At 46.1% G+C, this 27,006-nt stretch overlaps 1 protein-coding gene across 10 annotated transcripts in view; it reads right to left on the bottom strand.

Moving 5' to 3' along the window:
* PCDH9 (protocadherin 9) overlaps positions 1 to 27,006 on the bottom strand; it is a 950,858-nt gene that overhangs the window by 902,707 nt on the left and 21,145 nt on the right. Inside the window, exon 3 of one of the 10 annotated variants that reach the window (XM_077344018.1) lies at positions 72 to 1,147. The exons of 8 other annotated variants lie outside the window; for them this stretch is intronic. In XM_077344018.1, coding sequence (XP_077200133.1) covers positions 1,142 to 1,147 — 6 coding nt within the window. In that variant the 3' untranslated portion in view covers positions 72 to 1,141. One more of the 10 variants, XM_077344014.1, reaches the window with a different exon arrangement.

The following is a 27,006-nucleotide window of genomic DNA, read 5'->3' as shown; positions in this document are numbered from 1 at the left end:
GCGTGAGCTTTCGAGTGTAAGCACTCTTCATCAGACTAACTTGCACTCGAAAGCTCACACCTTGAATAAATCTTTGTTGGTCTTAAAGGTGCTACTGGACTCTGATTTTATTGTGCTACTTCAGATCAACACAGCTACTCATTTGAATCTATCTTTGGTCAATGGTTCTTAGATGTCTTGGTCTGAGACCATGATGACAATAATAAAGGGGCATTCCAAAGCACAGACATGGCCTTATATGAAGTAACAGGGTAACTAACATTACCTTTGGAAATGCAAGGAGATCTTTTTTTTTTGGGGGGGGGGGTGTCCTGGGAAGGATGTGACATCACTTCCTGGTAAAGCACTAGGAATTGCCACTAATCTCAATGGTAGAATATAGAAAGATGGGGAATTTCCTAGACTATTGCTACAGAGGACATTCTCCAATTATCTTTTTCTCACGCTTCTCAATTTCTTGACAGCAGGGGATTGGGTTGGAGTAAAGGTTTACCACCACAGGAGGGCAAATGGATGTAAATATAAACAGAAGAGCTGTCGTGGAAATGCAAAAGAATCCCTTCCTGTGTGCAAATATTTTCCCTCATGGAGCAGAAAGGACAAGTGTGGGGGCTGAATATTCATTCAGGGAAGCTGCAAGGTGAATTAAACACTGGCATGAGTTCATGTTTGCATGAAGGCATGAAGAATGCACACAAATTGGCTGCACTGAACAGGAGGTTTCACACATTTCCCAATCAATATCAGGTAATCATCTCTGCAAAAATTCTGCAGAATCTTTGGACAACAAATCGCAAATGGAGAACAGGTACACCGAACTTGGCGATGGAGGCAACGTACAAAATCCCCTGTTACCTTGTCACATTGGCTTGCATGCAAATGTCCGCCATTACCACATTTACTGGTAATTATGCTTTTGTCGCTTTGGATTCTGTATCCTTACAGGGGAAAGTTTTGTTTTTTAAAAATTAAATTACCAAGTTGAATGATCAGGTTCCACCCAACCTTCGACACATTTTGGGCTTCCACAACTTTTGTTGAGCAACAAAACTGTAACCGTCTGTAATGCTGTCTCTTAGGATGGCGATGTGTTTCTCCTTTCAAAACAGGCTCTGCCGTGAGACCTCTTCCCCTTTCAACTTCATTCCTAAGCAAGGTAAGAATAACCATGACAGCTTAAGTGTAGGGTAGAATTGGTTGCTAATTACATCCCAGCCTGCGGAGGGGATGCATAACAGAAATGCTGAATTGTTTGTTACCCCACAACCAAAAAAGTCTAAGCCATAACACGACCTTCCGTCAACACAACGCAAAAAAAGTGCTGCTTAAAACAACCCTGAAGACAACAGCTACAGACAGGGTGATAAATGCGTTTGTGATTTTTCTTTTCAGCTTTTCACCCTCTCCCTGTTTTTTTTTAATTTTTTTTTATTTTTGCTTGGTTGTGCTAAAGTTGAGTCAAGAATGGGAGCCTATAGGCTCAGTTTAGCATCATGGGGTTTCCCATAAATCCCTGATCAGGCAGCACAAACATGACCAAAGGTTCTAACTCCCTCCATCTGACGCAAAAAGAGATTTTGAACTAGTGCGGTGTACTGTACTCCAGCACGGAACCTGTGGATGTGCTTCCTGGCTTCCTGGCTAGTCAGTCTTCTCCTTCCCCAAGACAAAGACCCAGTTCTGTCCAAACTCCGTCTTAGGGGAGCAGAAGATGCTTCAGAAGGTCACAAGAGGTATTGCCATAGGCTATTAGAAAACAGCTGCCCTAACCACAGGAGAATACTCGGCCTGGAATTTAGAGTAGCAGCCATTGTGACAGGCCTTGCCTCTCACAGCAGCCATTGTGGGCCTTCTTCCCAGAAAGTTCACTGAGAACAAACTGAAAAACAATGTCTCTCTGACTATCAAAGGCGGGGGTCAATCAGCAGGTGAAAATGAACATTTGGAGAAAAAGGGCCACTTTGGGAGACAGACTCTATGGCATTAGACTTCCCCTCTCCAAACCTCACCCTCTTCAGTCTGAGGGAGAAGCTTTTTGGAATTAATTCAGGTACCAGCCTTACCAGTGGTCCACCAAGTCCAGCATCTTGCTTCACAGGGTGGACAACCAGGTGCATTGAAGGGCCAACAAACAGGGTGCAAGACGACTGGGCTGAGCATTGGCCTATTTATTCAGCATGGTCCCCCTGGTCTAAGGATAGCAACTATTCTTGCTTGTCAAAACTGCTGAAAATGACAGCGTTAAGTGCTTTGTGCAGGCGACGGCATACACAGCTGTGACAGCCCTGGCGTTGTAACCACAGCCCACTTGACTCTGACGCACTTGATTTGAAGACATGCATGTATAAAGATCAGCGGCAATTGACAATTTCCCTGGCCTCCCACATTACCATAGAGCTACCGCGACAGACAATTCCCCCTGAGGTGCAATTTTGTCATCCTCTATTAATCCTTTCAATCCTCCCCCAATCCTGCAGTCGAGTTGCGTAGTAATCCCCCAATTGTGGTGCTGCGGGAACATTGGGAAAGCTCTGCTGTCCTCCAGGCAAAACATTACAATCGTTAAGTCAGTTAAACGCAGCTCCGGCAACCTCCGCTTGGGCACCTCCCGCCCGTCGCGGCCTTAACCCGTGGCCACTGCGTCCAAGTAAATGATCACCAGCCTCTGGAATGTCAATGTGAACTTAACATGGTGCCTCCCACTACGGACGGCAGCAGAAAACTGGACGTCTTTTTAAAAGATGTTTGGAGACTAAACCAGCTGGTTCGTTTTACGCACCTCCATTTTTTTATTCCAGCTCTCACTGGGGGGTCTCTTGATGCATAAAAATCACAACTGAACTCGCTGGCCTCCTTTCACCTGTTCAGCACAGACCTTGCTGATGGCTCCATTTTAGAATCCAAAAGTAAACTTCTTTTTGTTACCTTCCTTTTTTTAACAAACCTTCCTTTTTTACTGCCATTGTTTATTCGTGCATCTGAAATTTGGTCTAAATGACTGTAAATAAAGATTGATTGATTGATTGATTGAACTTTCTGTCTCAAGTGGCTGCCCTGGAGGGGGGATTCTGGGATTATGCTCTGTCCCTCCCTGGGCTCTGGTCCGCCCCCCTGGGTTCTGGTCCGTCTCCAGGAATTTCCCAATCCTGAGCTGGCAACGTATATCTACAGGCAGTGTTTTTTAAATTTCTCTAAAGTACCAAGTCTTTTCTTCAGTCTTGCTTGGCTGGCTACCTAGAAATGCACCAACACACAAAATACAGAAACAGCTGTAAGCACCCATATTATGGGTCAACCTCTAATGTGGTTCAAGTCTTCCATCTCCAATGCACCCATTCTTTTACACTAAAACCACCCTCAGAGAACTAAACAACACTTTTTTTTTTTTTTTTTTTGGCTGAAAGACAAATAAAACCTGAAGTTCATAGTTCTATTTTTGGTGACACGAAGGACCCATAGGTTGTGTAAGAACGGGTTGCTCACACAGAGGAACAGAGCAAAGGTTTCTGCATGTGACTCTCAATGACATCTTCAGTTCACCTCTGAAGACTGTGACCTCAGTTGTGCCATTTTCTAACTGAACACTGCAGTGAATTCATTCATATATGAAACAGAATATCATAAAATTTCATGTGGGCACATACCGAAAGCCTTTTATCTCACCACAATTCAACTGCTCCCCACTCTACAACTAAGAAGCCAGGTTTCCTTCAAGGATAAAAAGCAAACCAAGTCCTTCAGCATGCTGAGGGGCTTCAGCCCTGCAAAACATTTTCAAGTGTGTTGTGTGTTCTTCCTGCTCTTAAGAGTACTTGATTTCAGGTCACTCTCAATAGCCTGAGGTGAGGTTACCAAGGACTTGGAACAGAGCAATGAGTGTCAATGTTTCCCGAGGAACCATTTTGGATTTCAGCCGTGGTATGTTTATGGGTGAGTGGGGAGATCTGCAATAAAGCTTCTAATAGGGTTATCATCCTCCAGTTGGGGCCTGGAGACCTCTGGGAAATACAAGATGTATCTAGAAAGGTTAGTTCATTTCAGGAAAATGGCAGCCTTAGGGAGTGGCTTTTACAACATTTTATCCCACTGAGGTCCCACCTCCCCCCCCATGTCACCCTTCCCAGTTTCTGTCCCCAAAATCTCTTGAAATTCCCCAACCCAGTTTTGGCAACCTTAGCTTCAAGCTTTAGCATGGACAGGCCTTTAATACTGAACTAAAATGAACTGTAAAGACTTCCTGACACTGCGGTGTTATACTTCATAACATCTAGATAGTCCTGAGGAGTGACTGCTGATAAAATGTAGGAGATGACAATGGCCCTTGGACAGTGCCCTCGATGATTTACTGGCATGATAATACTATGAAAGATCTACTCTCTGAACAATTTTCATGGATTATAGATTAACATCATAGAATCATAGAGTTGGAAGGGGCCATACAAGACATCTAGTCTAACCCCCTGCTCAACGCAGGATCAGCCTAAAGCTCCGACAACACTTTATGCTCAAATATTGCTTCACAAGTGATCCCATAAAACAGACTATTGAGAAAGTCACAGACTGGATGATTGTGTATTCCAAACAAAAAAACCAAGAACACCAAATGAGATCGGTGATACCAGAGTGACACAGTGCTACACAAGAACTTGGGAGACCCAGGTTCAAATCACCACTCTGCCATGAAAACTGGCTGGGTCACCTCAGGCCAATTCTTCTCTCTCAACTTAACATGGTTGCCAATTCTGAGTTGGGAAACTCCTGGAGATCTGGGGTAGAAAATGGAAAACACAGGGGGAAAGGGGCCCCAGTGGGATACAATGCCACAGAGTTGTAGAATCATCAAGTCATAGAATTGGAAGGGACCTCCTGGGTCATCTAGTCCAGCCCCCTGCACTCTACAGGCCACTCACAACCCTATCGCTCGTCCACTGTAACTTGCCACCCCCTTGAGCCTTCACAGAATCATAGACATAGTCCATAGACATTGGGAGAGCCACAGTCTGGCCACCCCCCCCCCCCGAGAACAAAATTTGAGTCCAGTGGTACCTTTAACTCCCTATGAGGTCTACTTTTTGGCCAGAGATGCTGGGTTCAAACCTGGGACTTTCTGCAGCTGTTCAACCACTGAGCTAAAGCCCCATCACTGGTCCACCCTCCAAGGCACCCATTATCTCTAAGGGCACTGATCTCTGTATTCCAGAGATCAGTTGTAATTCCAGATTCTAAATGGAAGTTGGCAACCTTGCAACTTAGCCTGCCCAATAGTTTTGCTGTGAGGCTAAAACATATGAAGGGAGAACCACAGCTGCTATTACTTTAAGGAATGGAGAAATAAAAAATGTGCACAAATTTAAATAAACAGCAAATCCATTCACAAACCTTAAAGCAGAGGTAGCCAATCTGTAGCTCTCCAGATGCCCAAGGACTACAATTAATTGCAAACAAAACCCTTCGTTCCCCTTTCCTTCTTATCCCTAGTAGTGGTGGGAAGTATCTTGGCCCTTTTCAGCCCAGAAATTCAGTTTTCATTCCATCAGGATGATGAATCTGCAGCTGACCCAACTCCCTAAAATCTGTGACTGAGCATTTGGAAAAATCTTTAAAATAAGATGCTTGCTTGCTAATTAACTGAACAAAGGTCTACTGTCAGTAACAGCCTAGACAATTAGGCAAAAAATGAAGAACTGTATTGGGAAATATATCATCATGACAATGCTTACCCCCTAGTCATATGAAACTAAAACCAACAAATTTACTTTCCCTCTTGCTGTTTTTTTGCTTGTTACCATATTTTGAAAACTGAAGATGATGATGATGACAACTTCAAACAAGTGATCACTATGACAATTTTCATTTAAAATACCCCTACTATTGAAGTTATGCTCATTGCTACTAACTACCTTCCAACCCCTTCTCCATAAGATCTTTGGGAAATGCATGTGATGAGCACCTGGGCTCTCCAAAGGTGTTCCAACTTCCAAGTGAGGGCTGGCGATATTCCAGAACTAAAACTCATCTCCAGACCAATTTCCCCAGAGAAGGTGGACTCTACAGCAGTGGTCTCCAACCCGCGGGCTACGGCCCGGTGCCGGGCCGCGAAGGCCTTGGCGCCGGGCCGTGGCTCCCTCTCCCCGCCCCCCCTGCAGTAAAAAACTTCCCAGGCTGCAAGCTTGCGGCCCAGGAAGCTTCTTACTGCGGGGGGGGGGAGAGGGAATCAGGGCCGAGCCCGCGCACTGCGTATGCGTGGGCGAAATTGCGCATGTGCGGCACTTTCGTGCATGCGCGCGTGCACGGCACGTGCACGCATGCACAATTTTGGCCATGCATGACACATGTGCGCATGCGCGGCCCAGCCAGGCGGGCAGTTGCCCTGCCAGTCCCCAGCCTCAAAAAGGTTGGGGACCACTGCTCTACAGCATTATACCCTACTGAGATCTCTCCCCAAACCCTACCTTTCCGGGTTCCACCTCCAAATCGCTAGGAATTTCCCAGGAGGAAATGGGAGAAGGGAAATGACATCACTTGCAATAAAAAACAGAAGTAACATTGTGGCTGTTCTAAAATTTACAGCCATAGTTTATATATACATAATTCTAGAGCACCTAATAATATAACTTCCCAGTTTTTGTTTTACCAGAGGCATCTTCAGTCCTCCAGTAAGTGTTATGGTGAGGATATCAACCTTCATCCTCTTCAAGCTCCCTAACTGGGTTGCCAGCTCTGGGCTTGGAGTACCTGGGGACTCTGGGCATGGGGCCTAGTGTGGGTTGGATTTGGGGCAGGGAGAATAATGCTATGAAGACCACCCTTGAAAGCAGCCATTTTTTACAGGCTAACTGTTCTCTGTCACCTGGAGATGAGCTGCAAACCCAGGGGATTCCTTGGAGACTGACACCCCTACCCCCAAACCCTGACACACTGACTCTTTGCATGCACTAACCAGGGTCACCAAACCCAAAAGGAACATGGGAGAATATTTTCCACTGTAGCAAAAGAAGGGGAGGAGAGGGAGGAGGGGAAGAAAAACTCACACAACCCTGTGGCATCATTGGCAAAGGCTTGCAGAGCGATAATTTCTCCAGTGTGCAAAATTTACAAACATGGCAGAACATTCATTACCTTAGAGAAACTGTGTGTTTACAATTAGTAAAAATAACATCCTGACAAAATGGGCCTCCACATTAGCTCTAGCACAGCTTCCAACAATGCAAAAGGCTTGAAGGAAAGATTTGGAGAGATTTGCCATGGCAGACAGAGAAGGAGGTCAAATTGCCTGGCTTCCCTCCATCCTTTGCCTCCCTGTTCACTCTAAACACTGCCCAGAAATTTGGACTGCGGCAGAAAGAAAACAGATTGTTTCCAGCTTGCCTCTTTTTCACACCCCTCCCTGTCCCCAGCAAGCCTTCCAACTTCATTCCCTTTCTGATATCAGGTTTTGACAAAAGTACAGTGGCATCTGACAAAAATCTAGACACAGTTCCTTCAGGAAACCGAAAATTGCTAGATTCAGGGGGCAATAGAGAAAACAGTACATCCTCCCACAGCACCAAGTAGAGCAGCGTCTCCTAGAGAAGTTGAATTCTGGGTATATGTTTTCATGTGCATGCACACTTGGTCGGACGTATGAGTACATGCACACGGAAGCGTATATGGCGCTTTTCCAGTCATATGGTTGAGGTCTACATAAGTGCATAACAGCAGAACCAGCCTCTCTCCCCTCCTCTCTACTTCCTCAGCACCAGAATGGTTGGCATGATTTGGAAATATACACTGTACTAGCTTCAAAGCCCGTTCCTAAGAACGGGCCCTGAAAGGGTCCCCTCCCCTGGCCCCTTGCCAGGCAGCTTAAGGTGGCTTTGGGCCGCAGCTCGCAGCCAAATCAAGTGGGGAAGGCGGGGGCTGGGCAGCTCAGTAGCAGGGCCAGGACAGAGCTCCTTAGCAGGCAGTCAGCAGGACGGGAGGCCCTCGTCAGCAGGCCCAGCCTAGCAAGCCAAGAGGCCCTCGTTAGGAAGGCCTCCACCACGACTCTTTGCCCAGGGCCTCTCCCCTTACCTGCTGCTAGCTCCAGGCACTGAAGCGTCTGAGAGCAAAGAGGCTAGAGTTCAGGGCCGGAGGGCGGGAGCCCCAGAGGAAGGGCCAATCAGGACAAAGCTAGCTGCACCCTGATTGGCCCTATTCCAACTTGGACAGCCAGACATGTCCCACCCCCTAGGATATTTCAGAAATATATAGAGGAACAACAATGGATAAGGATATACCGATAGCAGGGATTTACCAGAGCATTTTTAGTTTTAAATTGACTATGTTTTAACGCTGTTGTATGGGTTTTTATGAGCCTCTTGTGGCGCAGAGTGGTAAGGCAGCCGTCTGAAAGCTTTGCCCATGAGGCTGGGGGTTCAATCCCAGCAGCCGGCTCAAGGTTGACTCAGCCTTCCATCCTTCCGAGGTCGGTAAAATGAGTACCCAGCTTGCTGGGGGGTAAACGGTAATGACTGGGGAAGGCACTGGCAAACCACCCCATATTGAGTCTGCCATGAAAACGCTGGAGGGCGTCACCCCAAGGGTCAGACATGACTCGGTGCTTGCACAGGGGATACCTTTACCTTTACCTTTATGGGTTTTTATATGATGTTAACTGCCCCAAGAGTGTGACCAGAAAGGGGCAGCTTATAATTCAATCAAATAAATGAATCAATACCAGAATTAAACTTTGCTGGTCTTAAACATGCCACTGAATTCAAACTTGGTTCTGTTGCTTGAGACCAACATGGCTACCCAACTGCATCTATCCTAGAGGAGTTGCAGGTTCTCCCAATGAAGATCTTTGGCCAGTTGACCCTGCTAATGTTCCAGAACTATCTAAACCAATGAGCATAACAGTCCCATCCCTTGTTGTCCACCAAGATGAAATACACAAAGCTGCTTTCTCTTGAGACCCCTGGTTCATTCAAGTCCATCTACCTAATTCTGACTGGCAGCAGCTCCCTTGGGGTCTCACATCACCTATAACCTGAGGCTTTGAATTGCAGGTTCCAAGGACTGCCAATCAGATATTCTGCCCCTGAGCCATGGCCGCAATCCAAGCTGACAAATCTACTCTGTATCGCTATTTCTAGTTTGGTTGTGTTCTTCTGATCGTATGACTTTATTGACAGATGCTGGAGGAAAGTGGTCTCTGTAGGGTTCATCTCCTGTTCTGCAGCAGATATACCAGACTGTTTAAGGCAGAGGTTCCCAACCTTTTTGAGCCTGTGAACACCTTTCTAATGCTGGTACTGCATGGTAAGGGTATGCACAAAAACAGCTGCCACAGGAGGCACAAAATGGCTGCCACATCTTATTTTCAGTCACAAAGTGAAGGTCTGACTAGTATTGTGGTGCCAAGCTTTACCAAAGCCGCAATCTTTAAAAAAAAATGCACCATCAATCAAATCTCCAGTGGCCAATCAATAACTGCTGGGCAAAAGCTCCTCCTGGTCACACCCACTTCTGAAAATACTCAGAGAGTTTCAGAAAAGGTTTTGGTAAGTGCCCTGGTACCCTGGAGGCTACTAGTTTAGTGATTCCCAGTGTTAAGAAATGTTAGTTATTCCCAGAGGGCTTTCTGTGTTCCCAACACCCCTTGCAAGGAAGTCCCAATTTGCAACAGGGAGGGAGCCTGTGAGCCTAGGCTTCTTCCCCCGACCGCCAAGCCACAGTGTGGCTGTTATGCATGAATTACGGCACGAAGGCTTCCACTTGAATAAAAGTTATCTGGAGTGAATATGGCATCACCCGGCCTCAAGCCCATCCAGATGAACATCAGGAAATAACACTGCGCTAAACTTAGACAGGAAAAGGGGGTGAGCCAATGCAGAGAGCAATTTAATTTTCACGTTTCGCAACAGGAGGACGCCGGCTCCTTGCTGGTTCCATCTTTAATTGGCCATTTTTTATGTGGTGAGTGAAAGCCAGCCAATTTTCTCCTGAGAAGTTGTACTATAATCTCGACTCAATAACAACTATACGCTTCTTATTTGTCTATAGCACCATGGGGAACGAGATGAAACACCACCGCACGAGGGTTCCCTCCGCCCGTTCTAATCTGAAAAAATTAACTGTTCAACTCAAAAGGGGGCATTTATACACCACCAATTTAGCTTCGAACCAGAGCAAACAGCCTTCTCGGGGAAGAAAGGGGACCAAAGGGAATATACAGCGGTACCTGAATTAATTCCAAAAAGCTTCTCCCTAAGAGTAGATGAGTTCTCTTTTATGCTAGAGTGGTTTATGAGATTCTGTCTACAATAAGCAAATGCTTTGGTGCATTAAAAAGGTATCATAGCACTTAACCTTGGGGGGGGGGGGAGTACAATATAAAATTTAATCTTCTTTTGCAATTGACACCTAAGCACAATATTTCCCGGATGCCAGTTATCGATTCAGGAGGACCCAGTTATACAATCAGCTACATCACTTCTTGAGCTACTGTCCCACTTCAGAATGCAATGGGAAACATAAGTTTTTGCACACTAAAAACTGGCAGAGAGAAGACCTATGATCAGCCTTTTCTTTCTTCTGAATAAGGAGGTGCATTTAAACATTCAACCACCCCTGCCACTGCTGGAAGTGGAATAGTCCAGTGACGATTGGGCTGTACCATTTCACCCTTTGTTAAAAAAACCCTTCTCGATCATTATGTGGGGTATCCAACTATGATTATGAAGACAGTGTGCTCTCCACAGTCCTCCCAATGCATCGTCACTATGCTGCATGCACAGGGGAAACATTTTATTTACATGGATACATAGCCTAGGTACATGTGAATGCAAACCTTCGAAAAATCCAGTGGTCAGATTGTAACTACTGAAAGCATTCGGATGAATACAGAAAGCTATCTTAGATTGAGTCAGGCCCTTGAACCATCAAGGTCACTACACTATTGCCAACTCAGACTGGCAGCAGCTCTTGCAGATCTCAAGCAGAGGGCTTCCATGTCACCTTCTGCCCGGCTCTTTTAGCTGGACATGCAGGGGGTTGAACTTGAGGCCAAACAGATGTTCAGCTGCCCCACGGGTGAGAAGTATGTATGTTGCCACCGTTCACAAAACATAGCAACTATACATATCTGGAGGATCATAGGTAAAACATGTTCCCATTATGTCCCATGGTTAGGCTCCTGGGGCATGGAATTTGAATGTCTCAGTGTAAAGGACACTGATGTAAATTTTTCTGGTACTCTAGCTTAGAACATATGAAAATCCAGGGTTCAGAATGAGCCTGAGAAGATGGGCTAAAAGAGTGGAGAATTCTAATCTAATGAACCAGGTTTGATTCCCCACTCCTCCACATGCAGCCAACTGGATGACCTTGGGCAAGTCAACGTCCTGGTAGTGCTGTTCTGTCAGAGCTCTCTCAGCCTCATCTACCTCGCAGGGTTTCTGTTGTAGGGAGCGGAAGGCGATTGTAAGCTGCTTTGAGACTCCTTCAGGCAGTGAAAAGCAGGGTATTATACCCAACTCTTCTTCTTCCATTGTCTACAAGACAGCCTCAGCTGGACCCTCAGGGGGACTGAGGTTACCGGCACACACCTATTTAGCCTTGGTTCTGCCTCCCACCCCATCACACCCCAATCTCATTGCTTAAATCTCATTCAAATTGCCTGAGAAGCAATCAGTTTGTACTCATTAATCCATAAACTGTGGATTTCCAATCCGTTTGCCAACAGGCATATCATTGTTGCATTGTTCCAATAGAAAGCTGATCTGATTAATGAAACAGCTTTGGTCCCCCACCCCCCACCCCCCACGAGCAATAGGGGTCCGGGACAATGCCATGCAGACGCTGCTGATACAGTTGCCAGTGCTGGCATGCCGTCTGCCTTACTTTGCAGCATTTCCCCGCCGAAAACATCAATTTTACATTGCGTTCAATCAATTATTCCCCATCGGCATGCTCCGCACGCACTTGGCATGTATTTTCATACAAAAACTGTGTCGCATTCAAGGCCCTGAAATGTGGGCCTCCCGCTTGTCGGGACGTCTCTGAGTTCTCATGTTACCTTGTGGAAAACGCAGGCGTAAACATTTCCTTCCACAAATATTGGTCAGCTCATGGTGGACCACATCAAGTTTCAAAGCAATCACTATAGATGAATCACATATACAATATCAATAAAGCACTAATCAACGTAGAAATTTAAATGTAGGCTTTAAAATCATTTTGAAAGCCACCTCCTCTTTACGGATTTAAGTCCTCGGGAGGTGGGGGGGCTAGTCAGTGCATGGAGGGTTTAGTTGGTTGGATGGGGTCCCAGGCAGGGAAGCCAGCATCTTCTTGAGGTTATTTCTGGGCCTCAGTCATCGGCCCGGTGGAACAGCTCCGTCTTGCAGGCCCTGCGGAACTGTTTAAAGTTCCGCAGGGCTCTGATCTCACTAGATCTGATCAAGGCCAATTTTATCTTTTGGGGACCAAGGCACCTAAGCAAGTTTTTGATCTCTTGATCCCAATGCCCTTTGGAGGGGGGGGGGAGGCATAGTGGAAGAGGCAACCCTATAACTTTAACTTCCTTCTGAGGCTGGGTCATCTCAACTCATCTGGGTTGCTCTCCAGCCTTCAGCTCTTAGTGGCTAAGCAGAAATTGAAATATGAAAACTCAACACAAGCAAATTTTCCATGTTAGGTTTTAGGAGACCATGAATCCATGGAGTATGCAGTACCCTCCCTGACTTTTTAGCTTCTCATCTCACTAGAACACAGAAGGAAGGTCTGAGATGGTATGAAACTTGAAATGGAAAATAGCCTCAATCGGGTCCCGTACATTGTTTGTGGTACCAAATGAACACAGAGGCTTTGGGGTATAAAAGCCAGCAAAAACCAGCCATCAGTGCAAGGGTCTCAGCACCAGCCCTGCAGTTTGCATGAGCATGGATTCATCCAGAACACCCTTGTGTTAACCAACAGGAGTCAAATGGTTACGAACCACGGCCAGCAGAAGGTGCCCTGGGCATGGCAAGGAAGATCATTATGGTTCCCCTTCCAGGATAGAGTGGTGTGTATGGCGGCTGCGGGTTCCATCTGCCCCCTCTTCTCACCTCCCTCTATGAGTTTCCTAGTGGGGGGGATGGATTGTGGTTTGAATTGTTTTTTCCACCAGATCTCTCTTTTGGTGTGTGATTAGGGATTTATGTGTTTTTATGTCTGGGGTTTTAATGGGAGTTTTATTGGGGAGTTTATTCTGACTATTATTCTGACTATTGTAGCCCACCATGATAAACTGAAATGATGATGATGATGATGATGATGATGATGATGATGATGATGATGATGATGATGATCCTGAAAGTGCAGGTTTTCGGTCAGATGAGGATAGGCAGGATTTGAAGAGAGTAGAAGGTTCATTTGGCTTCTCTGATATTTCAGACTTGACTAGCTACTTGAAAGATTTGCCTGTAGACAACAGCTTGGAAGATATCATCACTTCGATGTCTGATTTGGACTTTGCTCCTCGATAAGGCTTCTAAGACTGTCCCCTGCAGCATCTGCAGAAGAGACCCTGGAAACAGTTCCCTCTTGCGATTCTTCCTCAGCAAACAACATCCAACAAACAAACAAACAAACAAACCTGGTATCAGATTATTGACATGTGGTCTGCAGTCAATATACATTAACTAGAGTTGCTTTGGAACTGCTTATTCATTTGGCATCTGAATAGATTCACTTTCCTACCTTTCCCATCCACTTTTTTTTAGGTAGTTGCTTAAAGAACCACCAAAGTGTTAGGGGTGCCTATTCACCCAATTAGCACTGGCATAATTATCCATTACCACTAGTCAGAAAATGAGAGAGAAGGGTTTGCCTTAGAAACCAGTAGGGGACTGAGATGTTTCCGCTACACTTTACAGGCGCCTCCCCATGCTCATCTGGGGAACCGAGTTTGATGTGCCCTCCTCCACATGCAGCCAGCTTGAAGGGAGGGGAGGAGAAAGCAATGGAATCATGTTCCCAAACATAGGAAACAGCTGCTCTGGCAGTGGGCAAGAGAGGGTCTCGTGATGTCCCAAAGAGGGGCCAATCAGCACTTGAGACAGCCAACTTGTACTGCCCATTGGAAGAAGCCATTTTAGCAGAGCTTGGCCCCAGAGAAAATAAGAACAATGCAAGCGCACATGTTCAGCTCAGAGATTTTTATACAACTATACATGCTTATACATTAGAGGCAGGAGTCCCTTTTTAGCTCGTTCATCTGTTGCCTGATTTTTTTTGTTTTGTGTTTTAAGGCAAGGTGGCAGAGGCTGCTTCTCACCACCTATTTTCTGACTCGGATGAAACGCCAAAGGGGGGAAGGGAACACCGAGGTTCTTTTGCGCAGCCTAGCTGAAGGAGCATGCTGTGCTTTACAGGCAGGGAGTCAGACTAAAAATCACCTGTCCGTATCAACTATTCCTATTGTTCTTTCTCTGACATCTCTGACATATCTCTGTAAAAAATCTGCCCAAGGTCTGTCTGGGAAAGGACAGTGCTGTTCTCTCTTCCTGTTGTCCTAATCCACAAGGACAGGAAGTGATCAAAACGTCCGCGGTTCGAAAGGCAGCTAAGCACATCCTGATTGGGGATGCTCCGGTTTCGGATCCTGCTTGGGGCTGCGTGCATATTGGGAACTTGAGTGCTGCTGGATTCCTTGGGCCTTTTCGCACGGGGATCTTTGTTGCAAATTGTTTGCGGAATGAAAAATCGCCATTTAAAATAGTGGAATTCGTCGTTATGCATACCTGCCTTTGTAGTGGAATCAGTTGCGTTTTTTAGCGTTTCCCACAGGCTTCCGGTCTCGGCAGAAATCGCTAGAAAGGAAGCGCTATTGCCAAGCTCGTCCCGCCCCTGGCCGTCAAGCAGCCAATGGGCAGCCGTTAGCATGCTCCCAAACAGCCCCTTTCCCTTTAAGAAAGGTTTTTAAAAAAAAAAAACAGACCCATAGCAACGAATCTAGGTAGATTCGTTGCTACGGAGAGACCCATCCAGCTGCCTAACGTGAGCTGTCATTTGATTGTATGATCGTTTGCACGCTGCCTCGAGTGATAAACCCCCCCCCTCTCACGGGCCCGATTTTCAGCTGAATTTATGTGTAAAAAATAAAGGGACTTTATTTCAGCAAACGGGCTTTTATGTGGTTTGTGCTTAGTGACTAAAGGTGAAGGACTGAAGCCAGGGAAGCCTCTAAACAGAAAGAGGCTCGCTGGTGCGTTTATCCCCGCTCGCTCGGAGAAAAAAAAATGGCGATCGCTTCGCCGGAAGTTTGGAGGAGAGAGCCAGGGGGAGGGACTTTGAAGAACCAGCAACAATGGTAACGCACAGGTCTTTAGCGCTACTGTTGCAGATTGGTTGCAGGAGTGTATCGCTATCCGGAGGGTGAATCCACTTTTCTGGATTCCCCTGAAAGCGCTACAACGAAGCGCTTTTTGCGGGTCGGTTTCAGGATTGTTGCAGATTGTCTACGACGTCGTGGGTTATGGCAAATTAGTAGCGTTTCCAATTAGCAACCATTGTGCTATTTTGAAGCCGTGCGAAATGGCCCCTTGTTTCCCACCTTCCCCTGCAAGCAGAATGCAAACGCAAGCAGGAATGAAACTAGAAATGGCTGCGTTCCCCATAAAAACCCATGCCCTCAATGATCCTCCTAGATCTCCCCACCCCCAGCATGACAGGAGGACACGGCGGCCGGTGGATCTGCCACTAAGTATATGATTCACAGGCTCCGTTTGCAACAGAACACCATTTCTGTACTTCCTGGTGTTACGCATCCTTATATGCCCAGAAAAATAATAGGACTTGTTTTAAGATGCTTGGGGTTGTCCCCTTTCCAGAGCCCAGCAAGTTTTTTTTTTTAATGGGTGGGGACAGTGAAGCTTTTGCCCCATAGAGCTTTTAATTGGATGTGCAGATTTTTTTTAATTGCTATGACAGCAGCAGGGTGTCATATATATTCATAACTGCGATTTCGGGTCACATGGAAAATGCGGAGGGGGAAGACGCGACGCACACCGGCTATGCACAGGACGGGGCACGACGGTGGCAAAACCCAGAGTAACCGATTATACACGTGGCGATCCGGGTGCCACTTCTGGTTGTGCCCCGGTAACCCGGAAGCTGCGCTTTCTTCCGCGTTTCGCTAACACGGCTTTTTTGGCGGCATGCACCGAAGCTGCGGCCGGTTGCAGCCAGCACCGTGCGTTATCGGTGATTTTAGTCGCTGCCATTCCACCCCGAATGTGCGCTAAAACCCCCGCGCATAATGGGTCAATAAGAGGCAAGTACAGCCAAGCAGGATAAAATTATAATAGAGTAAAATAAGCTAATATTATAGACTAAAATACAGTAAAATCAACTGATTAAAACATCTTAATTCTAGCTCGATATATGTATAACTATCTAATTAGGGTTGGCCTTGTGGTTAAATTGCATGCATACCATTATCTTATTTTTTCTGTAAATTTTGCAAACTTGTATGGATTATCCTATTTGTTATTTTGATGTAGACCAAATGCTGCTCTTAATGAATTTACAAAAAGAAAAGAGTTATGTACAACTTCACTCCCCCTTTCCTGTTACCCAAGAGACTTTGTGCTCTGCTACTCATCTTGTTTGCACAACTTCACTTCCTGACATTTTGTGGCTGGCTCTGCCTCCTCTGGTGGGAATTGTCATAAGCTCCGCCTCCTCCGGGAGCCATAGCATGGCTGCATCTTCCAACCTGTGTCAAAATTCCAAAGGTGCCTGCAGGCTGAAAAGGTTTGGTGACCCCACTTTAGACATTCTGGGAAGTTTTAAAGAATCTTGATGGGATTCGTGAGAAAATGAACAGCAAGAATTTGAGCCCTCTCAACAAGGTGTTCCCAGAACTTATTCACCATGAGATTCATAAGCCCGGAGTGAGTCACTTTGAATATGACATTAGCGGAGAAGGATGACGTCCACATGAGTCATGCGGCGCTTTTTCTCCAGCTTGTATGTAAAGTAGGAACCATTAATTTTAAAATTAGAATTTTTGTTTAAAGCCTAAGGAAGCAACGCCCAATCCAGGAAAGTTGCAGAGAATACTTGTGCTTGCCATACAGCGAGGATTTTTACCAGCTAGAGAAGAATTTTAGTACCTTCACTGGTTGCCAGAACTGGACAATTTGAAAGCCAGAAAAAAAAATGCTGGTGGAGATGTCAATGCTATTAAGGAATATAAATTTGCCATGCACAGAATTCCTGGCTCATCTCTCTGCCTCTGAACAGTGCTTTGTACATGTTCTGAGGAACAGTGTCCTCAGACCTTTGCAAGCTGGGGGGAGGGGGGGCGCGGGCGCTAGTGCAGACCAAAGGGAGAGAAAACCAACTGACTTGCAGAGCCTCCCAACCTTCTGTAGATGAGCCTCCAGATGTGTGCAGCTGGCGTTTTATCTGAATGAAGCAAGACCTCCATTCTGCACACTTTGGTACATGTGAATCAGAACCCTGAAAAACCAAGCTGCTGTACAATCATGCTTAAATCCATGTATTGCCACTGAGCAGACAACACGGCAGCAGAGTTTTTTCTATGGTAAAAAAGTTGAGAAAGGCTGCTTTAGGTAGAATGTTCCACCAAACCTATAGTCACTTTGAGACACATAAGGCCTGCTGGGTGACCTGGGGCCACTCACAGTTCTCTCAGAGCTCTCTCAGCACCACCTACCTCACAGGGTACCCACTGCGGGGAAAGAAATGGTAGGCAGTTATCAGCCACTCTGCGATTCCTTCAGGTAGTAAGAAGCTCTTCTTTGGATGGGAGGCCATCGAGGAATATCAAGCGTGCTACGCAGAGACAGGCAATGGCAAACGGCCTCTGGATATCTCTTGCCTTGAAAAGCCTACATGGTCACCATAAACTGGCTGGGACTCAATAGCAAAGCCCCCCTTCCCCATTTCATCCAGCCTTAAAAGTAAGAAAAAAGATACCGGGTCTCGGGCACAAGACAGAACCCTGTCAAAGGATGTGGTGAACAGGCAGGCGTCTCCGGGCACAGCGAACAGAGAGGGGTCCGCCATTCATGGCAGTGAAAAAAAGAACGGCAACTTACCCTCTCTGCACTGCGATCAGGAAAGAGGCAGAGAGAGCTCAACAATGCAGCGAGAACGTGAACTAGTCCGAATCCGCGCTGCACTCGGTGATTTCCGCAGTTGTGCTTCCAGCGCAAGGGATAATTGGAAACAGCAGCCTGCGGTATTGAATACGAGGGGTGAAAGTCTCCTGCTGTGTAAGTACTGACTGCGAATCAGATCTGCTGTCTTGTACGCAATTTTGTATTTTTTTCCCCCACAAAAAAAAAAAAGATGTTAAGGGGGGGAGGTCCTCGGCTGGATGGCGCACCGGCAGCAGATAAAGAGGCGAGCAAATTAGTTGAGAAAAGTGGAGCGATGTTAAAAAATGTCTCTGACAGAGATCAAAAGTGAAGAGAAGGGTATTGTAAAGGAAATTATCAAGCAGATAAAAAAGGATGAAAGAAAAGGCTTTTTCTCTTTCTTTTTTTTCCCGCAAAGGAGAAAAACAACCGATCCGTCTAACCTGCTCGGTCTTAACCATGTAACTGTAGAAATAGCCTGATTATCTGCTCACAGTGTGAAGTCAAACAGTCTTTTGGATATGGACTCTCTTGCTGAAACAGGTAATGCAGAGATCTGCCTTCTGATCTGGATTCATTCTGTGCCCATTTACTTTCCGTGGAGCCGGAAATCCCTCTCTGGATGAATTGGACAGCTCAGAGAAGAAAGGTATATCTGTATCGCCAAACTTAAAAAGAATGGTTTTAACATTAATAAGAATGGTTGGATAGTAATTTCCCCCTTCTAGAGAATTTTGGGAACTGTAGCTCTGAGACAGGGCTGTTCTCACCCAGAACAGCCAGGCCTCTCAGAAAACCACATTTTCCAATGTGATATGACAAATTTGGAGGAAACTAATACAGATTGGATAGATATACCAACTACGATCATCTGTTGGCTAACCCACTATTTAGGATGGCCTGAAGGATCGAATAGAGCCCAGGCCTCTTCCGTTGTGTCTCCAACTCCCTGAAGAGGTGACAGGAGACCCCTCTTTGGAGATCTTCAAGGAGGCTCAGCAAAGCCTTCCTATTTGCCAGGGGGTTGGATGGCAGACATTGCTGCCATGTTTTTACCATATGCATGATATGTATTTTGATGGTCTCTGCAGGAGGGGGATGCAGTGAGCACTTGGTGAGCTTGGGATGTCTGTAGTAGCGAGAGGAGAGGAGAGGAGAGGAGAGGAGAGGAGAGGAGAGGAGAGGAGAGGAGAGGAGAGGAGAGGAGAGGAGAGGAGAGGAGAGGAGAGGAGAGGAGAGGAGAGGTTATCTGCATTACTATGTCCTTGAAGGCTTGGTTTTGCACCTGGGTGTTACAAACATGCCTGGGAAAGTGTGGAAGTTATCTTCCAAAGGGACGTGAGGTGATCTGAAGATGGAGCTGATGAGGAATATATCGATCCGTGCAGTCTTAACAAAGAATAGCATGAGGTTAGTTTATTTTCAACAAATGGCTTTTGCTGAACATGCCAAGCTTGCTAATTTGAGAAGCTGACTGAGAGCCTGACAGGCGTTTTGTAAGGAGTACAAGTATTTGGAACTTGCAATTTTATATTCGGGTTTTTTTTAGCTGGGGATGTTGGTGAGATATAAATGTTTGAAATAATTAAATAAAATGAGGTTGGATCCTTTCTAAATTGTGAATTTCTACCAATTCCCCCTTGCAGACCACCCCACTTATGTCATTCCACTCGGTCCCCTGTAGATCAGTGGGCTGCAGTTGGAAAGGAACAAGAAGAAGGTCTTGTTCTGCCACTGGAAAATGTTTCCTGCATCCAGCCCAAAAACAGTTGTCACAGTTCTCTAGTTCAAAGCATAAAACCAATAAGTGCCATGGGACTTATGCCCAGTTGTCTGCTAAACAAAATGTCTACCGCTTGTCAGGAAAGTACTCGTGTATGTGGAGTTTTCGTTCTTCCATCCAACAATTGCAACCACTTAGAGTTTTAAAAAGACCGCAGATATACGATTCCTGGTACTCAATCACCTCTGGGTGCACTGGTATTAATTCACCTTACAAACTTCATGATGCTTTGGTTCGTGCGCTTCAATATGACTAGGGTGACAATTCAGATATTAGACAAAATATCTTCGCTTTTGGAAGGAAAAAAAACTAATGAAGTGTTAAATCACTGCAGATGGTACCTACAGCTTTCCCCTAGAATCTGTCGAATGATTGATAGACAGAAAAAGATACGCAAGGAGTTGAAAAAAATGCCACTAAAGAATCTCAGCTAGGGTTGTGTGCCAAAGCGCACAACCCTAATCCCAACAGGTGCAACCCAAAGACCCCAAGGGCTTGGAAACTAGGGCAGGACTGTCCTGAGGTTGTCTAATAAGGAATACCTTCCACACACAGAACTTCCCCAAGCACCTCAAGCCCAGGTAATGCCTAAAGTCTCACCAAGAACAACAGTAGCATGATTGCTAAGGGAATTAACGGTGAACTATTTTACGGAGTTATTGCTGGTATAACTGGTATAATGTATGTTATTTGCTTTCCACACTCCAAGGTGCCATAAACGCTGGGTGTTATTATAATCCTCCAAGCCTAGCGACTTGGTTCTACCACATTTGGAAGTGAAGATAATTATGGCTCTAGCATAACAGAATAATTATCAGGGAGCCATGTGCTGTGTTTCAATAATACCCCTCCGTAGGTTGTCAACCAACTAGAAGTAACATCATGATGGTTGATGAGTTGTTGTTTAAAAAATCTGGATGTCGAAGCTTGGACAATAAGCTGCTCATGAAGATACTACCAGGAACTAACTGATAACACCCTTTCAATCGATGCAAGTGGGCAGCCGTGTTGATCCGAAGCAGCACAATAAAATCAGAGTCCAGTAGCACCTTTAAGACCAACAAAGATTTATTCAGGGTGTGAGCTTTCGAGTGCAAGCACTCTGTGCTTGCACTCGAAAGCTCACACCTTGAATAAATCTTTGTTGGTCTTAAAGGTACCCTTTCAATCTGTCAAGTGACTTCTCGCAAGTCATAACTCGCACAGAACCGTAGACACTTTGGATTTACGTTTAGGAATATGGCCCCGTATAATAACTTCTTGTTTATAGTAAGCTTGGCAGAGAAAGATGGGCGTCTCCCCCAACATGCTGGCTTTCAGAAAGATGCTTTTAATAGGGACAAAGGGGAAATATTCCCAAGCACCCTTACCAAATATCCCCAAGCACAGCAGCCTCTATCCTACCACTCACTTCAACCAAGTGGAAGATTTTCTCTAAGTCACATGGGGCTCAAAACTGTTGCTTAAACCGAAGGAATACTCAGGTCAGAAATAGGAGTCAAACCTTGCTGAGAACGGAACAACATAAGAAAAGCCCAGCTGGATCACGCCAATGGTCCATCTAGTCCAGCATCTCTCCGCTATCCCCAGGCCTAGGGAACTAGAACAGTGGCCAACCAGCTTCTCTGGAGGGGCCAAGTAAGGGACCAAAGGCCAAAGCCTTCCCCTGATGTTGCCTATTGGCACTGAGATTCAGAGATTAACTGCCTTTGAATGTGGAGGTTCTCTTTAGTCACCATGGCTAGCAGCCACTGTTAGACCTATCCTCCATGAATCTGCCTAATCCTCTTTTAAAGACCTCTGTACCTGGGGTCATCACTACATACTCTTGCAGCAAATTCCACTTTTTAATCACTTGCTGTGTAAAGAAGTATTGTCTGAGCAGATAGGCAGGATGTATGCTCCTACGCATACCATTTGCTAGTTACCGAATCTGGGCAACTATCTGTGCGTTTTCTACTAATAATCTCCCCCACACAACTGGGATTAAATTCTCAAGAACTGTAGCCTTCCTTGCTTCCTTCAGCACCTCCCCATGGATGCGTTCAGGGCGGAATACAAAAAGATCTCCCCCTTTCAAACTACAAGTGGACAGTAGAAGGGATACTCTTTCAGAGGCTCATTAAAATCTTCCCAGGGACATGGGAAGTACGGAATGGAATTTTCCCCTGCTCTCCTTTCTTGCCACTGGAATCCTAATCTGGATGCTTCACAAATTGGGGGGGAGGGGGAGTTGGGGGGCGTTCCCCACCCCTGCTGGAGAAGCTGGTGGGGAAAAATATGGGGGGGAGGGTCTTTGAAATCACACATGACACCCAAAGATAAACCGGAAGCGATTTCATCACATTGGTGCAACCCTCTATGCTTCACTGAAGAATCCCTGGCTTAACGGTGGAGTTCTGAGTGAGTCCCAAAGTGCCCTCCCAACATGGCGGCATCATGGCTGGTCTCGTTCCAGAAGCGATGCTGCGGATTGGCGTGACACTGTTGTGCTGGTCTTCACCCCTAAAATTATCCTGTTGGGTTCCAGCTCCAGCTGGCAGCTTGCAAACCTATAATTACCCAGCAGCAGAAGAGGTGTTTGTGCTAGAACAGCGCTGATAATTGTTTGCATCCAGAAGCCAAGGGAAATTTCCTTTGGATTAGTTACCTTTCTTATGTTAACGAACTGGGAGTTTCCAGCTGGGCTTCTGATTCACTGGATGTTTATTTAGATATTTACACCCCACTTACACAAGGAGTACACCCTGCTAACAGTTCATGCGTCAGATACCAGATGTCACTGGATAGTAAATCTGTCATTTTTTTCTCTAATGCAAGGTCGGTGTTAGAGTCTTGAGGATAACCTTACAAAACAAGATCAGAGCTGCCTCCTGCCCTCACATATTAGCAGGAAAAAAGGGTTCTGTATCCCTGCTGTTCAAACATGTATTTTTTTTCTTTGCTGAAATTATAATGCTGCTGATTTCCTTTGCCAATGATTTCTTAAAATCATCCAAGCAGTGATTATTTTGTGGGTTAAAAGCTGGCTTCTAGGGGGATAAAAATGTAAAGAAGACCCCTTCAGGATCCCCCAAGATCTTTTTAGCTGACTATCCTGATGCTAACGGTGGGCAGCCAGGTTATCAGTAGGACATTTACAAACAAGGTGTGTCTTCATCATCACTTCCATTGCCTGTCCTTTACATCTGGCACACTGAGGTATACTGCCTCTGAATATGGGGGCTCTACTTCGACATCATGCTGGTAAGCTATGAATTAATTTGCCTAACCATTGTAAAAGCTGTTTTAAAAGCATCCACACTTCTTGTCTGAGTGAATTTCCAACATTAATCATTAATTCCATGAAAGAGTCTTTGCAGCCCAGCAAGCAAATGGCAAAAACCAACCCACCCTTCAGATGTTACTTCTGGTAGCAGCCCTGAGCTCACAAAGCAGCAGCCAGCAAACATTCCAAAGAATGCTTGAGTCGGGCCTCTATGTTGAAAGCTAATCATCAGCTAATATTTGGGTGGGCAGCCTCCAAGGATTTGCGCGGTAGTTCCCACAGGGAACACTGGGCATCGTGAGGAAGAGGCAGGCCATGGCAGAGCACCCCCAAAAACACCTTGCAAGGCTGCCAGATAATCCTTGGATCTCCTGGCTCCACGACACACACCATAAAATAAATAAATATCAATGATCACAGCTTAAATAGTAGAGGAATGAGATTTGTCGCAGTGACCACTGGTTAAGGAGCCTCTCAGGAAAGAGGGCCTCTTTTTTCTTTCCAAAACATGGCAGCCCTGCCTTAGCCTGATTCAGGCTTTAGAACCACACATGCTGGGAGCCCACCAAGAGTAAGAGCGCAGTTCACAACATCACCTCTGGATAGGTTCATGGCGACGCTCTGTGATGTTTATTAACATCCCTGCAGCAGGGGTGGCCAAACAGATGCCCAATTGGCACGCCGGCAGGGGCTCACGGCAATTCCTGGTCCACCGACATCTTGTGAGCCCCTGTCTGGCCACCCCTGCCCTAGACCATGAGAACAGCATCACTTGTGTTTAAGGGGCTGGAAGCAACAGGAGGGCATCAGTGTGACCGACACCTCTGAGCTATCAGGCAAGGCGGCTCCAGCTCACGTGCTCCTTTGGGCAGCTGAGGGGGCATTGCACAGCAGTCAACCCATGAACCAGGCCCTGCAGTAAATAAGACTCTGCCGCAGGGGTAGTCAAACTGCGGCCCTCCAGATGTCCATGGACTACAATTCCCAGGAGCCCCTGCCAGCGAATGCTGGCAGGGGCTTCTGGGAATTGTAGTCCATGGACATCTGGAGGGCCGCAGTATAACTACCCCTGCTCTACCGTAATGGGTGGATTTGGCATTGCGGCTGCAATGGATTGTGGAGCAGTGTCTCCGGTCTCGTGTGTGTGTGTGTGTGTCATTACATGTACAAACTGTTCTGATCCCACCCACCCCTTATTCAATTTCCACGGAGGGGACTGTCCTCAAAACACTGGCCGGCCCTTTCTGTTCTGGGAGAGAGCTGGGGTTTTGTACCTTGCTTGACTACCCGAAGGAGTCCCCAAGAAGCTTGCAGTTGCCTACCCTTCCTCTCCCCACAACAGACACCCTGTGAGGCAGGTGGGGCTGAGAGAGCTCTGAGAGAACTGTGACTGGTCCAAGGTCACCCAGCTGGGTGCATGTGGAGAAGTGGAGACTCAAACCACTGGGCGGGGGCAGTACATAAATGTAATAAAATGAATAAAATAATAAAATAAACCTGGTGATCAAGATCAGTCCACCACTCTTGACCACAAAACCACCCTGGCTCTCTTTGCAGCCTCTTATCTGTGTCCTCCAAGCATTCTAATTCCGCTAAGAATAAGCACAATTTTTCAGCAGGTGGTTTCTGAGGGGGAAATCTAAATTTGAGAGGGTGACCTTCACATTTGCAGTGAAAGCAAACCAAAAACTGGGTGAAGCTAGGGGCAGGTAGGTTACGCAAGATCTTTCCCACAAACTGGAAGCTGGTTTCCTTGATAATAGCAGTGGATGGGAGAAGAAGCCGTGGTAGAAATAATTTTGCAAAAACCCAATTTAAGGTCTTGGAGGGATGTCTCCATGGATGCCAGTGAATGGCAGAAAGAGGCACCCGTACGTTCGGAAAGAAACGCCTCGTCTCAATTCTGCACATGTCGGATAATGCACGATTTTTGCGAATAGGAACTTCCATCCACAAGGGAAATAATTTCAGGGGTGTTACATCTGCCCACACATGGCCCCACCGTTATAATTCCACAAGCAGCCGAATAAAGTGAAGGCATGACTGAACAGCATTTTTTAAAAAGCCATTGAGAAACACGTGAGGTTCCCTTCTGTTCAGAAACATGAATGATGAGGAGCATTTCCGCCACTGAAGAAATGCCCAAGAGATCTCCATGAGGCCCCGAAGAAGCAAAGTCCTGGAGAGTTCTCAAGGGCTACTGAACTCCAGACCAGTCATCTTTTTGCCCGCCTTTGGTATGAATGCCAAATCCACAGGCCTGCCTACTTGCTGTTTGTTGGCGTAATTGTTCTGATCAAAACGCTACCATCACCAGTCGCTCAACAGCAAAACACCACCGATTTCAATATTACTTTCTATCTACTGAAGTGTACTTATAATAATACTTTGTGTATATATACAGCACTTTTTTCCTACTCCTCAGAGAGCTTCACATATATTTTCTCAATAATCCCTACAACAAGCATATGACGTTAGGTGAAATTATTTTTCTCCCCAGATTACAGATATGAGTCGAAGGCTGAGAGAGCAGCTTAAATAAGACTCCCATTGAGTTCAGGGCTGAAGTGAGATTTTAATGGATTTGTGCACGTCTGTGTGGCTCAGAGTCACTCTTTTTAACCACTCAGCAACACTCGGATTTAGGTTTTCCAGCTGGTTAGTAGAGAGATTGTGAAGTTCTGGTCTGGGCACTGCACCAATTAAATCAGGAGTGAAGCTGGATCAGCCAGTATCAAAAGAAACACATACATAATTAGTACCACGGTGCATCTGTAATGCAGTAAGAACTTCTTCTTCTTTTTTTTTTTGGCAGCAATTTTGGCCTCTTGGTTCCTGCCTTCTGCGCTGCCTTTAGAATACTCACAGACATTCCAAGTGCTGTGAAAATGAAACAGGGGGAAAGCTCTCATTACGGTTACCTTGTTATATGTTCCGCCACACTTGGAAAATCCAGCGTGAGCAAAAGAGAGAAATCCTCATAAAGGAATTGCAAAGAAAAGGATGGGAAGCTTAACAGGAAAGACAAGGATGGGGGAAAGGAGGCTGGAAAGGAAAGATAAATTTCAGAAGCTGATTGACTAACCAGTGAAATCTGGCAAGAGCCTTTCGCTGCTCCAAGAAAGCTTCTTCTGTGTGCCGTGAGAGACCCACATGGGGGGAGGGGGGCAGGATAATGGCCTCCCTCCATCTGGGCAAGCACGCAGAACCTCTGCAACATAGGCCTCACTGCGGGGTCGAATCCTGTTCAAATCTCACAGTCCATTTTTTTCCAACACACTGGAATTTCTTCCTCGCAAATTTTAAATCACACATACCCCCTTTGCAAATTAAGCAGACAGGAAAGAGAGCAGAGGGCAGGGGTGGCCTGTGACTCTCCAGATGTCCATGAACTACAAGTACTATGAGCCCCTGGCAGCACCATGCTTCCTGGGTGCTGGCACTTCTCCCCCTGCTCCCTGCTTGAACTCCTCCCCCCAAGTGCAGGCTACTGGGTTGCCAACCTCCAAGTTGCACATTGTAAAATCATAGTTAAAAGAATTATTAAAAACCTGTGGTGCTCCGTTACTTCTGCTCATCGATTCGCCAGTCCGCCTCCTCATCCATTTCACAGATGGCATGATCTTTCAATCAGGGTCTAACTTGGTGGAGGGAATAAGCCAGAGATGGAGGGAATAAGCCTGTAGATTTTGTTCTGGACTCAACCCAAGATTTGGTGGAAGAGTGACATTTTTCAGTCCCTGCAGAGCTTAGGCAGTTCCACCAAGGCCCACATCTTGACCGGCAGCTCATTCCACCAGGCTGGGGCCACGACCAAGAAAAGAAGTCCAGGTGCT

The sequence above is a fragment of the Paroedura picta genome, chromosome 6 (genome assembly GCF_049243985.1).
Source record: "Paroedura picta isolate Pp20150507F chromosome 6, Ppicta_v3.0, whole genome shotgun sequence".
Classification (NCBI taxonomy): Eukaryota; Metazoa; Chordata; class Lepidosauria; order Squamata; family Gekkonidae; genus Paroedura; species Paroedura picta.
This window is presented reverse-complemented; position numbering and strand designations above follow the sequence as displayed.